At 41.5% G+C, this 14,443-nt stretch overlaps 1 protein-coding gene across 5 annotated transcripts; it reads left to right on the top strand.

The window, feature by feature from the left end:
- The first annotated feature begins 1,361 nt into the window (after positions 1–1,361).
- Positions 1,362–12,608, top strand: LOC117849943 (DNA-(apurinic or apyrimidinic site) endonuclease). 5 transcript variants are annotated; one of them, XM_034731691.2, is made up of 10 exons: positions 1,367–1,694; positions 3,913–4,005; positions 4,578–4,722; positions 5,364–5,562; positions 5,962–6,084; positions 6,225–6,303; positions 9,034–9,095; positions 10,139–10,225; positions 10,999–11,102; positions 12,071–12,608. In XM_034731691.2, the coding sequence occupies exons 1-10, from the start codon at positions 1,449–1,451 to the stop codon at positions 12,157–12,159; spliced, it is 1,227 nt and encodes a 408-aa protein (XP_034587582.1). In that variant the 5' UTR covers positions 1,367–1,448; the 3' UTR covers positions 12,160–12,608. The 5 variants fall into 5 exon arrangements, 2 of the variants coding, with proteins under 2 accessions (XP_034587582.1, XP_034587583.1); XR_004639127.2 differs by lacking the exon at positions 12,071–12,608 and having other exon boundaries at positions 1,362–1,694; positions 9,034–9,099; positions 10,999–11,052; XR_004639128.2 differs by lacking the exon at positions 12,071–12,608 and having other exon boundaries at positions 1,362–1,694; positions 5,962–6,098; positions 9,034–9,099; positions 10,999–11,052.
- Positions 12,609–14,443: the final 1,835 nt, after the last annotated feature.

Genomic DNA, 14,443 nt, shown 5'->3' with positions numbered 1-14,443 from the left:
CTGTGGAGCAGAGCACCTGAGCCGGTGTGCCCCGAACTCAATCTCCCAGTCCTCGTGCAACGCGATCTACATGTCACCGGACGAGGAGAAGAATGCAGGCTACCGTGGCGAGGGTGAGCATGCTGGCTACTACCGGAAGAGCAATTACTAAGGCCTTGGACAGAGATTTGGAGCTTTGGTGAGGTAGCTTGGGGCCTTGGGCAGCCACCTACCCATGTCGATGGCCGGAGCCGGGTCGCCCACAACGAAGCTCTAGCCGAGACGTATGTTAGCTGATCAGCTGGCCGTGGACGATGAGAAGCCGATGTACTCTTCATCTCCGATCCCGTCGAGAGGTTGACCTCGGCCACGATCAGCGGCTTCCTCGGTTTCCCTATTCTGATCGGAGCCAGCCTCATGTCGACCTATCGACCCGGTTAGTAACGCCATCGTAATCCACCCATGCTTGTATGGCGTCACTGCTAGCCAGGGTCAGGCTCTTGAATTTGTTGGTCCTATCATCGTAGTAGCTGGCACTAGCGGCGGCGGCAGGCATGAGAGTTTCGACGTGGAAGCCAACGTGGTTGTTGTCCTCGTCGTGGAACTTGGGGCTCATAACGGTATCGAGCTTCACGGCAAAGATCTGGGTGTCGTTGAGGAGACCCAAGTAGGAAGTGGGCACCCCGGAGGAAAGGTCCTTAGTCGGGGAGACCACAAGCGCGAGGCTGTGGCTGGCGCCAATGGCCTCGGCAGCCGACACGATACCGAACACGAAGGAGGCCGAGAAGGACCGGATCGCTGTCGGCGCCGCCAACACCAGCTTTTCTTATCACTGTCGTCGCCATTCGTGTCCAGCGGTGGCTCGTGAAGGTGCAGCGGCGTCGAGTGGAACGCATGGCCTTTGCTATGCGCCGTGCCATTTGTCAGCTCGACCAGGGCGGCCGGCGTGACCATGGCCGTCTGCAGCGAAGCCAGAGTAGATGAACTCATCATCGCTGCCGTTGCTATCGCCGAAGATAGCGACATGCGCGAGGTGGATGAGGAGGATAAGACCGCCGCAGCCGTGGTTTATTATGAGGGTCCGGCACCGAGGAAGGTGCAGGTTGGAAGAGGGAGCGGATTCTGTTTGGTTTCGTGGTGACCGAAAAAACAATCGGAACAGGATAGGTGAAGTGATGAAGTTGGACCAAACAAAAATTAGGGTAGAAGCGTTGCTCACTAAGATAAGATATGGTATGTGGGCCAATAGAAAAAAGTTATGTGCCACATAGTATTCGGCCCGTTTATTTCGCAAAAATTCGGCCCGTTTGGATCATGTACTGTTAGAGATTGTGGATTTTTAGCTTTACGCCATCGACCTTCGTTAGCGTTAACAAATCTGCCTTCCCGCTTTCTCTGGTTTCTCCATCGTAGGAGAGGACTCGAGTGAGCCGCGGGGAGCTGCCGCCGCGCCACAGCCACCGCAGGCGATGAAGCGCTTCTTCCAGCCCGTGCCCAAGGACGGCTCCTCGGCCAAGAAGAGGCCCGCAGTCGCTACCGACTCGTGCGATGGCCCCGCCGCGACCGGCGCCGGTGGGGAGGAGGGGAGCCCCGGCGAGGAGCCGTGCAAGTTCCTGACGTGGAACGCCAACAGCCTGCTCCTTCGGATGAAGAGCGACTGGCCCGCTTTCTCGCAGTTCGTCGCCCGCCTCGATCCCGACGTCATCTGCGTGCAGGTGAGGGATTTGGGGTTTCGATTCGGCCCTATTCCTTTTTTCTGGTTTTAAACTGCAAAATGTTACCCATTGTTGGGAACGATCTGTGGGCGGGGGCGTGTGTGTTGCAATGTAGGCACCCCACAACAACCGTGGGTTCTCGCAGGCATTTCGTCGAGCAGGTTGGGGCTGTACGATTTGGTGCATTTTTATTTAGGCCTTGTTTAGTTGGCAAAATTTGGAGGTGCCAAATTACTGTTACAGCACTGTAGCATACTGTAGCGTTTCGTTTGTATTTGTGAATTATTGTCCAAACATTGACTAATTAGGCTCAAAAGATTCGTCTCGCAAAGTACAACAAAACTGTGCAATTAGTTTTTAATTTCGTCTACATTTAGTACTCCATGCATGTACCGCAAGTTTGATGTGATGGGGGATCTTCTTTTTGCATAGTGCTAAAGTTGGGAGTTGGGGGTGAACTAAACAAGGGCTTAGGTGGAGATTGGTCTGATGCTTATGGCCGGCCAGGGTTTTAGATGTTATCATAATGCTTATGGTGGGTGTCATCATCCCTGCACTGTATTCACTGGCAAAGCAAAAGCAATTGATTGCATTTGTTGCAAGTGATGGCACTGGCATGCTGGTGCTTTCTGTAGTGCCATGTAATTGAATATGCTCTTTTGGGGAATTCGGTTGGGCATTTTTCAAGTACCAGCGTGCTATGCAGTTGTTGGAACATGCACTTTTAAGGTTCTACTCCGTAGATGCTATGGTGGTGTTTTTGGATATACCAGTGGGGGTATTTTATATAACCAACTGGACAATCATTTGTTGAGTCGGCAATGGTTAAGGAAAAAAAAGATCAGTTCACTTTGGACAATCATTTGTTTGGTCCTTCTCATCATGAAATACTAGCTCGAAACATTCTACTTACAACACGTTAGCATGTGTGCTGCTTTTGTCATACTGTATTCACATCTGACATCCCAATTGTTTCTTTGCTGCATTAGACGAGAAGGGGATGTATTTCTCTAGATAAAATATTATGGGTAGACCTGTGATATTCCTTACTCATTAAGCATTGTTTATATCATTCTTCCCACTGGATATGTTGTTACCTCTATTTTTATTCAGGATGTCTGGCTCCAGACGTCATTATATTATTGTCACGGTGCTAGATTAGTTTTCCTTACACATTTAGTGCATGAAAATCGTGTCTCTTTTTCAACTCGTATGCTGCGCTTAAATTTTTTGAAGACCAGTACATCCGTATAAAAACAACAATTTACTAATTTGTTAGATGGATAAAGTAGGCCTAATCCCATTAGAACCTGTACTCAAATAATTGAAGACAGATCTACGTCAGGGGCTTGTTTGAGAGCAGGCAAAGAGGACGTGAGGTCCTAAACCTACAACTTCTTAACAATAGTTCATAGGATGTCGCTTTATCTTATCCCAGTTTGGAACAAATGGAAAAAGGTAATGGAAAAGGTGGATATTTCAGGTTTATTTTTTTTCTTTTCCTATGATATGACATCTCAAATAACAATAACAATGGAGTTCACCAGTTTTTGAGCAAGAAACTTAGTCAGACAAAAGATAACTTACATAGAGTCAGTCCCGAACATACAAAACTTTGACCTCCTACTGTTATTTGTGTCATTAGATTCTATCTTTTAAGTTAATAGTTTGCTAAATAGATAACTGTTGCTGCTGTTAGTGCTTGCCCATGGGCCATATGTCTGGCCTTGTTCTGCTCATCTGAACTTCTCCCCTCCTTATGAAGCAGCTCATTTTGGAGCTGTGGTTATGACCATTGTTGCTGCCTGTGACAGCTGCATGTTGCCAAGAAGTCTTTACTTGACTTATGCGAGCAGCATTTGTTATGCTTTAACTTGTTTGTCTTTGCAATTTATTATCTTTATTAGGAGAAGGATCTTATCCCTAGTAAGTTGAAGGTTTAAGTTGGTCTGCTAAATGGAAGTTCTCTGTCCTTTCTATCTCTCCTGTCTTTTGGGCATTGTTCTAAGTCTATCTGTAAAATGGTACTAGCCTTCTTCTGTTCTTCAAGTTTTGGCTGTCTGGGTTTATCATGCCAGCATTTAACCCCCATTAACATATCGTCCTTTTCATTGCTCAGTAGGCCACATTTTGTTTTGGCCAGGCTTCAGAAATGCATCTTTAATTATATATGATTAATATAAATCCGTTAAGGATATTAATTGTACATCTTTTCCAGGAAGTGCGGATGCCGGCGGCTGGTTCCAAAGGGGCACCTAAAAATCCTAGTGAACTGAAAGATGACACAAACTCATCACGGGATGAAAAGCAGGTTTCAGAAGATTTGCAAAGATTTATGTACTTTCTGCCAATATGTTGAACTGTATCTATTATGTTCTTTTGGATTATTATCTAAAGCTAGAATTTCTATCACTTGCATCCATTAAAATGGATTTTATCATCTTGATCTTTAGAGGATACTAGATTATTTGAGATTGGCTCTATTTTTTATCATACGCTACCAGTTGAACCTATTATGGACACTACACCACTTACATCAGTAGTCAGTACTCAGTAGTCACAGGAATTTCTGTATCGTCACTTTACCTATGTGGATGTGGAAACTTCAATTTTTCAAGCCACGCAGTATGGCCTGTCCTCTGAACTGTAGTTATATTTGTCAATTGCGCATTTGGAATGTGTTTCATTCTCAATTAAGAGATCAAAACATAAGAAATTTAGTGAACTGTGCGAGCAGAAAAGTATTTTGAACTAATATGAAGTTATGTTTGGATAACACTAGCAAGTTGCTGGACTACTACTTTTTTTTTTCAGCTTTGTTACATTGCAATCAGTGGGCTCGATTGCAAAGTTGTCACAGTCACACTTCTTGATGTCATGCAGGTAGTTCTGCGTGCTTTATCGAGTTCACCTTTCAAAGACTACCGTGTCTGGTGGTCTCTTTCAGATTCAAAATATGCAGGAACAGCTATGTTTATAAAGAAAAAGTTTGAACCTAAGAAGGTGTCTTTTAACTTGGATAAAACATGTAAGTATGGATATGACTTCAGATTATTCTTTCATAATTATATCTTCTGTTGCCAGCATATTCACATGCTCCATGCATAATGTTCCCTGCCCTGCTTTAAAGGATCTGGTTTAGTTTACCACTTGTGAATTGGTAAGCTAGTTATATGACACAACATTCTCATCCAAACTTGTTGATGTTTTTAATTAAAAAATAGAAAAATCTCAGAACAAGAACACTTACTAGTTCTGTAGTTGAAAGTCATAGCAAAACAAATCACCTTGCAAACCATGACAGCGAATACTCGTGTTCTTATGTTAGGGGCTAGGGAGCATGTGGCTGTATTCAATCAGTGTTAAACAAGTCCTAAGAGAAAGCATTATGGTCACTTTGACTTGAAGGTGTAACTAGTCTAGAACTAGGATAGTCATTGCAAGAATAATTGTGGGGAAAAAACTCATGGCATGTCTTTTTGACTGTGTACCTGTTCATCTTCTCTAGATGTATGTTTATGCACATTTTTGTGTATGAAAACTTAAACAAAGGGATGACATGGTCCAGGCCAGCAAGCTTCTTTAACAAACGGGCATCTTGCCTTTACATAATTAAATTTCACATGTGATACTATTCTTCCTTAGATTTCAGTTTCCCATATTTTTCAGCTTCAAAGCATGAAACGGATGGGCGTGTTATAATTGTGGAATTTGAATCGTTTCTCTTACTGAACACTTATGCTCCAAACAATGGATGGAAGGAGGAGGAAAATTCATTTCAAAGAAGACGTAAGTGGGACAAGAGAATGCTGGAATTTGTTCAATGTGTAGACAAACCCTTAATCTGGTGTGGGGACTTGAATGTCAGGTAATCAAGAGAAGGATTTCTCATTGAAAAAAGTCCTTACCTACATAAATATTTTACATTCTGCTTCTTGTACCATGCAATGAATCTTCATGCAACGCTTTTCATAGTATCTAAATTCATCCCCAGAAAAAGGATTGTCTGGTTTATAACATAGCATTAATAATTTAATACCCAGAAAACCTTGAGAGTCCTTTTGGATCCTTAGAATTAGTCTGAATTAGAATATGATTGTTGGGTCATCTGTTTGGGGTCCATGTGGAATTAGAATCTGCAAATCTGGTTAAATCCAGTGAAGCCTAGTTATAGCTACCTAACTTTCCTGGGTTAAAAAGGGAAAGGCTAATTCCATCTTGCTTCGTGTGCTCGGGCGTGACTCCATCGTTTCCCATGCCACCGCAGAGAGCATCCTGTGCTGCCTCTGCTGAGGGCTTCTGTGAGATGTCCACCGCGGCACCAGAAAACTGCACAGATCTACGTCCTTTTCTGCTTCAACACACGACGCCGAACTCCAATTCATGAAATGTGGATGAGCCCAGGAACTCACGATGATTCCATATTGTTTTGATTGATTTTAATTTGAACATTCGTGTTTGCTATGCCAATAAGACATTTCCACTAATGAATTTTAGCTCTTATACTTCACTTGTATTTGAATATTCCAGTCATGAAGAAATCGATGTCAGCCATCCTGATTTTTTTAGTAGTGCTAAGCAGAATGGATATACCCCACCAAATAAAGAGGTAATGTTTTCTTTACACATGCAACCCTCGGACATCTTTACATGAATCCAGTTTAGCTAGTGCGTGCTGTTATCATGCATCGGTGGTCGGTTTCTTGTAATGCGGTGAAATCCATCATCTATTTTTACCTGCTAGCTAAGTGCAACCGCTTGGAAATTCTAGAAAATAGGCTAAGCATAGTTCATTATATATTGACTCATAGATCACATAAGTTTTGTTTTGTTACATACACTTTTCTTGTTCTGGGTTTTAGTAGTGAAGTCCGCACTCTAAAGCACAAATCCTATGCGTGAAAAGGTCAAAATCGATAATTTTATACCCTGTGAGATCACATTCCTGTCTCTGCCCTCCTCCTGTCTTTAAGATCCGTGTCGTTGCTTTATTTTGGTTTTCTGTTGTTTATGGGTGTGTTTGGTTGCATGCACCACATGATGTATGGATGGATGATCCTAGATGGTGGGGTTCAACCAATTTGCTTGTACCATATGGTTCACTTCTATTAGTAGAATAATGTATTAAGTGGGATAGCTTCATCATGGATGAGTTGGTACAATTCACCCACCCAAACAAAAAGATCATTATTATTTTGAACCATTTCATACATGAACCAAACGATACAAGCAACCAAACACATTCTATGTAAATCCATCATGTGGCTTGGGGGCAGAGTAGGTCTTGCGCTTTATATCTTGTGAGTCTGACTCCACTATGGTAGTATTCGTTGATCCCTAACCCCTTCTCTGAATTCCTGTAGGATTGTCTTAATCACAATAACCATAAGAGTTCTATCTTCGATTGAGACTTTCAACCGAAACTTGTTTCGTTAGGATTCCAATCTGAAATGGCCTATTATCCATCTTTAAAGCATATTGTAGCTTCTTTGTTTCTACTTCATGACTCCAGATTATACTAAATGTTGAGGCGAAAAAATGAGAGCATAAGTATTAGCTTTGCAAAGGTCTGAGAAATCCAGTCTACCCCCACAAATGAAAATAATACTGATATATCCATTTTATTACATATCCAAAAGCTTATAAACCTTTGCTAGTGCTTGTAGGTCTTTTGTGACAAAAAGGTTTTTTGCTAGGACTGGATGTTCAGTGGCACTTACCTGATCAAAACACTATCTCACAATCACCTGTCAGAACCTAAAATAGCATTTCTACTTGACTGCATCAATTAGAAGCTTAATGGATTGAAACTAGAATTTAACCCTTACATTGAGTGGTAATTCTATCCTTTTTCGATTTAGTAGACATGCATTTGTGCTCATTGGATGGGCTCGAGACATGAAGATCAGCTGATGTGGAACTGTCTTGAACCTCTTCTGTTGTTGCCTACTGTCTAGAAGTATATTAATAGGTTCTATATTCTGTAATCTTCTTTGGTGGATTTGTTCCTTGGATTGGAATTTTAAGGTACACAATAGGGAGCAAATGTGCTGATTTGTCATTCAGCTTTTATAGAGACTAAAATTATCACTTCCGTTCATGGTCTTACAGAAACCCAGCTTTGATAGAGTAAAATTGTCACTTCTGCTTTTGTTCTTACAGAAGGCTGTAAATTATCATCAGCAATTTGCTTGCTGCAACTTTTTTGGGCAACACAAAAGGCCTACAGTACTACTAGCAGACTCCATAGGTTTCTGCTAGATTGATGGGCCATTTGGCTGATGAGTGTTATGTCTTATTGCTGGTGTGGTATGCCATGTCCCTTGTCATGGTTACTTCGTCTATGCATTGCTGGCCATGAGCTTTCTTTCTACAGATGTTTTTTTTCTCGAACAACGCTGGAGAATTCTACAGATGATTCTTTGGTGTATTAATGTTTCTCTGTTCCTGTAGGAAGAGCTTTCGCTCCGCTTCCTGGTTATGAGTACCGTATTTATTATTTTTTAGTTATAGACTTGGCCTCTAATGAGGTCATGTTTGTGTTCTTTCTGTTCAACCTTAGTGGACAAGCTTGTGCACAACAAACCAATTTGGTTCTTCCTCAAAAACAAGGAAATTGTTGTCCCTGGCCCCTGGGCAGGATGTTTAGGTATTTTCAGGTCAAGGTCGCGTCCTAGTGTCTCTCAAAGACGCGAACATAAATTGACAAGCTGTGTGTGTGGGATGTGTTTGTAAGGGTTCTTATACCCTCTTTTTTTCTTTAATATAATGATGCACAGCTCTTCTGCTTGTTCGAGAAAAAAAAAGGGGGGATCCAAACCAGTCCCTAAGTTTTACACAAAAAATTGTGTAAATATAACAAACTTATGCACCACAATAGGACATCAACATAATAAGGTCTCAGTTGACTAAAAAAACACTACATTGATGTTAAAGAGATTCAAGATGCGAAAGGGCCTCTAGCCTAGTGGTTAGAGCACCTGAGTAGCACCCAGCAGGCCCGGGTTCAACTCCCCGTGGGAGCGAATTAAATGGGTCGGGAATAAAAAAATTATAAAAAAAATAGGTAGGGGCTTCCCCTGCTGACTTCGGTAAAAAAAAGAGATTCAAGATAATTTACTATTTGATCCTATAATTTGATTGTCTTAACATCTCAGATTCAGTTCAAAATTTAGTTCATGACAATGATGTACTAGACTTTCAGAGGACGTCATATTCTCAAATTGTGTAATTTCACATTTGACTGCTTCTTCTAGTTCTATTGGACTTCCTGTATCATTTTAGTGGTGTATAGGTTGGATATTCCATTAGTACAATGAAGTCTCTTTGTAATCTGCAGGACTGTGGACAGCCAGGATTCACCCTAGCAGAGAGGCGTCGCTTTGGCAACATATTGTCCCAGTAGGTGAAAACTAATGCATTGTATTATTGAACACTGTTTTCTTCTATTATCTTTGGGCAATTATAACTAGTTACGTTGGCAATGCTTTTGAAATTAGTTGTCGATTCAAGAAAGAAAAGAACTTGATGTCAAATTTTTATGTTCTGATCCATCCGGTCTCGTAAAAATAAAATTTCATGTTTGTTGTAGTTACCACTGTGCACCAACTAATATGGATGCTTAAGAAAAGATGCATAACAGTATTGATCAGTCTCCCATATAGAAATGAGCTATATTTTGTTCTGGAACTCATTCTACCTCAGCCAGACGTTTGTGGATTAGCTCAGGCTGTTAAATTGATATGAGCTTGAACATACTAGCATATCTGTGTCTATACCAATATCAATATGAACGGTGATACAAGCATAAACATATGATGTTTTTTCAATGTACAAAATAGCGGGCTATGGGATTTAGCGTAGAGCTGTGCTCAACCGCTGTAGCTCCGCTATAGCCCACTATAGCGCCGCTATAGCCCGCTAATTAGTACAACGCTGTTGTAGCGGCAGCTAGCATCAACCGCTATAGCCTTGCTATAGCCCGCTATTTTGTACATTGTGTTTTTTGAATATTTGAGTAGTTCAAGTTCAGCAAGACTTGAAAAGTCGGTTATTCTTGTGTAGAAGCATGTCACTTGCCATTATATTTGAGAATCTATGATTTTATAAGATCTTATTTTTAGCAAGGTGGGTTGTGGTACCTTACTCGAGCTAAAACCCTGAAAAAGACAGACGCAGCTCTCCGTGAACTTTTCCCGAAGTTCAGTTGCAGTTTAAACACCACATTTGTAAACCAAACAGAGCATCACATAGCATATGGCTTTCTTGAGGAAAACTGTTTTCAAGCTGATGAAAGTTTTAGCAATGATATTTTAACAAGAAATTCAGAGCAGCACTTAAATCAAGAAGGGCTTTGCTTGATTTCGGGGAGGCATTACTTTAGTGTTATATTAGTTGTTTCTTTGAAGTTTAATAACTTATAGAAGAACAACCTGGATATGCAGGGGAAAGCTGGTAGATGCTTACAGACACCTGCATAAAGAAAAAGACATGGACAGTGGCTTCTCTTGGTCCGGTCATCCAATTGGCAAGTAAGGAACATTTGTTTTTATTGTGCTGGTCTTCATTTGTTCCTTGAGATATTCTCTAGGTATTGTAGCATGTAATCTTCTCACATGTCTGCTGTTCTCTTTTACATCTTTGAGCAACCCTAATCCCTTACATATGGTTTCTTCATACTTAAATCTTAATTTACAGTTTGCTACCTCTGTTCTAAATGTAAGTCCATTTAGGTTTGTCCTAAGTCAAGCACTCAAGCCTTCTTAGCTTTGACCATTAAATAGCTAAAAAGATCACATAGGTTGACAACATAAGGTTGATGTTACTATGTTCATCATGAAATATACTTGCATAATTCATAATTCGTGCTATTTGAAATGGTATACTTTTATGGATATATGTAATTGAAGATTGAAAGTACTGTGTTGTTGACTGTTCCAATGTTCTAATGGACTTATTTTTAGAATCAAAGGAGGTAGCAATTTGTGAAAAGAACTAACATCTATGTTGAACAGATATGCAATAGGGATTCAGCTATCTTGAATTCTTGTGTATGTTTCAATGCAAAAAATCAATTATAATATTATTTATGTGCCCACAGTACTGTCCATAAGATTGTTATTTTTCTTCATTTTATTATTCACATAATTGGTCCAGAAACTAAGGTGTCGAACAAAAATGATCTTTGAAATTATCTTTATTATGTAATAATTAATGGATATCTGTTCCACTATTCAACTGCTAATACAGTATCTTTTTTCTTTGTCTTTTTCTCAGTGAAATTAACTTGACTATATTCCTCCAGGTACCGGGGAAAGAGAATGAGGATCGACTATTTCATTGTTTCAGAACAATTGAAGGGCAGAGTAATTTCATGTGAAATGCATGGCCGTGGAATTGAATTAGAAGGTAAGAAGTTAAAATATTGCCTAGCTTTTTTTGCGTCGTGATATGGTACATGAAACTCTGGAGATTCTCATTCAAATCAATTTTCTGTCACCTGTAGTTGATATGTGGCAAAGTACAAAAAGTGACACTTCCTTTTCTTTTTGTAAGGCGCATGCAACCGATTCAAACTTGTAATCTTTGACTATCAATTAGTCAACGAATTTGTAATAGTACCCTACAAATTTTGTATCATTGGAGACATATTTGAAAACACTTACATATAATGACAGTTTCATGATCATGAACATTATAATATATGAGATATGAATGGTTAAAGTGTCACGTTGGAGACTGCACCGGTCAAACTGTGCCTTATATTTTAAAAAGGAGGGAGTAGTAAATTGGCTAATGAAGAAAACCTATATACTAAACTATGAAACTGTCAAGATATGTCGGTAAGATTGGTTGAGTGCTTGGTTTTGTCATTTTTGTTAAGCCATATCAAATCAGCATTCTAGGTAGAATGAAATTGTTTGCTAGAATTAAAATATTACTGTTAATGGAGCATCTCTAGTGTGATTGTGTATGGGGTGCCAAGAGGAGAAATACTGGGCTTGGATCTGATTCCAATCATTGGACCTGATGGAAGTGGTGCCAGGCTTCAATTGGCTCCACAAATTCCAAGCTATGTTTGGTGGGTGTAAAGGGAGCGAGAGGGAAGGGAGACAATTTTCCTTTACTCCTCATAATGCAAATGATAGATGTTTTGCAAATACTTGTTCTGTTTTTTTCTCCAGAAACATATAGAAGTGCTTGTTTTTTTTTCCAAATCCCAATGACACTGTTTTCAATCTAATGTCTCAAACAAATGCTTATTGTTTCTGTGATATATGAGTATATAATTATTAGAGAAAAGCATTTCAAGAAAATTGAAGTAGCAACATTTTTAACTATCATGTCAAAAAATAATTTTTCTTTCATTCTTGCAGGATTCTATGGTAGTGATCACTGCCCTGTTTCACTTGAGCTCTCCAAAGCAGCAACAGAAGTACCAGAACCCCCCAAGCCGTCCAGCTAAAACTTGTGTGCTGCTCTCTTGACCTGTCACTCATCATGGTAGTTATTAGGGTTGTTGAGTAGACTAGTGTTGGGCCCAGGCATGGCCATTGTTTGACATTTTCCTGCGGTATCTGAACATGCCATTCCATGCAAATGTGCAATGCTTGCTCAGATGCTCTAGCTGGGATCTGATTGTATTTATGATCCAGCAGGCTACAAGTACTAGGTCCGACACTATGAGTTCAGGGCTCCATTGCCATTTAAGCAATGCAACTTCGACATCTCTCCTAGAGCCATCCCATTGTCTTGCAGATGTTTGTCTAAGTTGTAGCGAATGTTTGCGTGGCAAATTATGGAAACCAATTTGGCATGCTATAAAACATCTGCGCTTCTTTAGGTGTTGACATTGCTTTATTAGAATTCAAAGGAAGGAAAGAGATGCAAGAACTTGATTCCTTTCTTGCGAAATTGCACCCGCTATATATACACGTGAAAAAGGAGTTTTTTTAGTTCAAAAGGATCTTCCAAAATTACTGGAGACAGGAAATATATATTGCTTGTATCATGTGAAATTATTAGAGATAATTTAAGATTTGTTATACGGTAACATGTGCTACTCCATCTGATCATGTAGTTTTAGGTTTACTGTAAGTTAAAACCTTTTTAGCTTTGGTCATAAGTAACAAAAAATGCAACCCGTTTTTTGATGCAAGGTTGTGCTGCTAGATAAATCATGAAAAGTGTTTTTATATTATATAGCCTTGTCCATTTCAAATAATGTCTATTGGTAGTCAAATTTTCACTTTATAAACAGCATTAAACTGCTTATATTTGTTATAGTATAAAAGCTTTGTTATGTAAACCAAGATTCACCTTGTAGACCATGTTGAGGCCAATAAGTATATGAAAGCAAATTTTATGCACCGTCGGAACTAACTCAGTTACGGGTGCGTGTACTACGGGTACCCTCCCTACCCCCATGGGAGCAACTCTCCAATACCTCCAACGGCCCACGCGACCCAAGCCATACAAAGCATGGGGACAGCCCACAAAGCATGGGGACAGCCCACTCTCTGATCAGGAAATCCTATCCATCTTCGGGGGATAGATAACTAAACATCTATAATCGAGGAGTAGCCCAATAATTGGCTCACAACGACCCAATAAGCTATCTCAACATTTTAGATGAATTATCTAAATATTTTTCTACATAAAAGAGTTGGTAAATGTCAAAAAAATGTTGAGAAAAAATGTTGGTGAGTGAAAAAAATTGGTGCACATAAAAAATTAGTGAGCAATAATGTTGGTGAATGTAAAAATGTTAAATCAGATTTTTCTTAAAAAAATATTGATGAATATCGACAAATGCTGATGGATGTTAAAAAAAATATTGTATATGGGCTTTAAAGACGATGAGTCTACCTTCCGGAAGACATATAGGACTGCCCCTCTCTAACCTTCTGACCTCGGGGTCGGGCGGGGGAATGCGGTACTTCTCCGACTTCCCCGTGTGGGGCCCAGAGGGGCAGGAGCCGCGCCGTATCAGGGATAGCCGCCGGCCTCCCCTAGTGAGAGGAGCAGGCGAGGGCCAGCGCATGCGGAGCATTAAATGCGCGCCACACCGATGCGACGCGCACGCTCCTCCACCCACGCCCGACGCTGTGCAGGGGGCAGGGGCGACGGCTATGGACCAATGGGTCGTCCCGATAAGCCTCACCCAAGAAGCCACCTTTTCATCGCCTCAGCCAGCGGAGCCATCATGACCCGCACAGCACGCCATGGTGCACCCCCTTGCTACCTGCCCGCTGTCACATCCTAGGCACAAGATAGGGCCGTATGACCTCACCATTCCGATGCCGGCCTGCACCTAGAGGGCATGCCCTAATGAAGAGGGCTCCCAACCACTCGGCATATGGTCGGGGTGCTGGCGCGGTCGTTCAGCAGCAGCCTCTAGCTGGGCCCCCACGCGCCCCGGCGACAGGCGCCATGCTCCGCCCCTCCCCCCTACAGGAGTTGTTGGATGGGATGGCTGCCATGACTAGCACAGTGCCTACCTCATCGAGTATCACTCGCCTCACCGTGCACTGTGTGGCGCCGCCCCTCGACATACCACAAGAGCAAGGATGGGACGGGAGACTGTGTCACGGAGGGCCGGAGGGCCCACCTCATTCGGCCACGACCTGGGCTCAGACCACTCATGCTCCCCGACCACTGGGGTTGTGGGTCCCTACTTTCTCGCTGTAGCCTAGCCCCAAGCCTATATAAGGGGAGTTGGGCTTTCTCTTCACTCTCTCTAACACTTT

This window comes from Setaria viridis, chromosome 3 (assembly GCF_005286985.2).
Source record: "Setaria viridis chromosome 3, Setaria_viridis_v4.0, whole genome shotgun sequence".
Taxonomy (NCBI): Eukaryota; Viridiplantae; Streptophyta; class Magnoliopsida; order Poales; family Poaceae; genus Setaria; species Setaria viridis.
This window is presented reverse-complemented; position numbering and strand designations above follow the sequence as displayed.

Bases quoted from the DNA above. Each gene is read 5' to 3' on its own strand.
- LOC117849943 (XM_034731691.2), top strand. From the start codon at position 1,449: ATGAAGCGCTTCTTCCAGCCCGTGCCCAAGGACGGCTCCTCGGCCAAG. The intron at 4,723-5,363 runs GTAAGTATGGAT...CATATTTTTCAG, and splicing joins TTTTAACTTGGATAAAACAT to CTTCAAAGCATGAAACGGAT. The intron at 6,085-6,224 runs GTGGATGAGCCC...TGAATATTCCAG, and splicing joins CGAACTCCAATTCATGAAAT to TCATGAAGAAATCGATGTCA.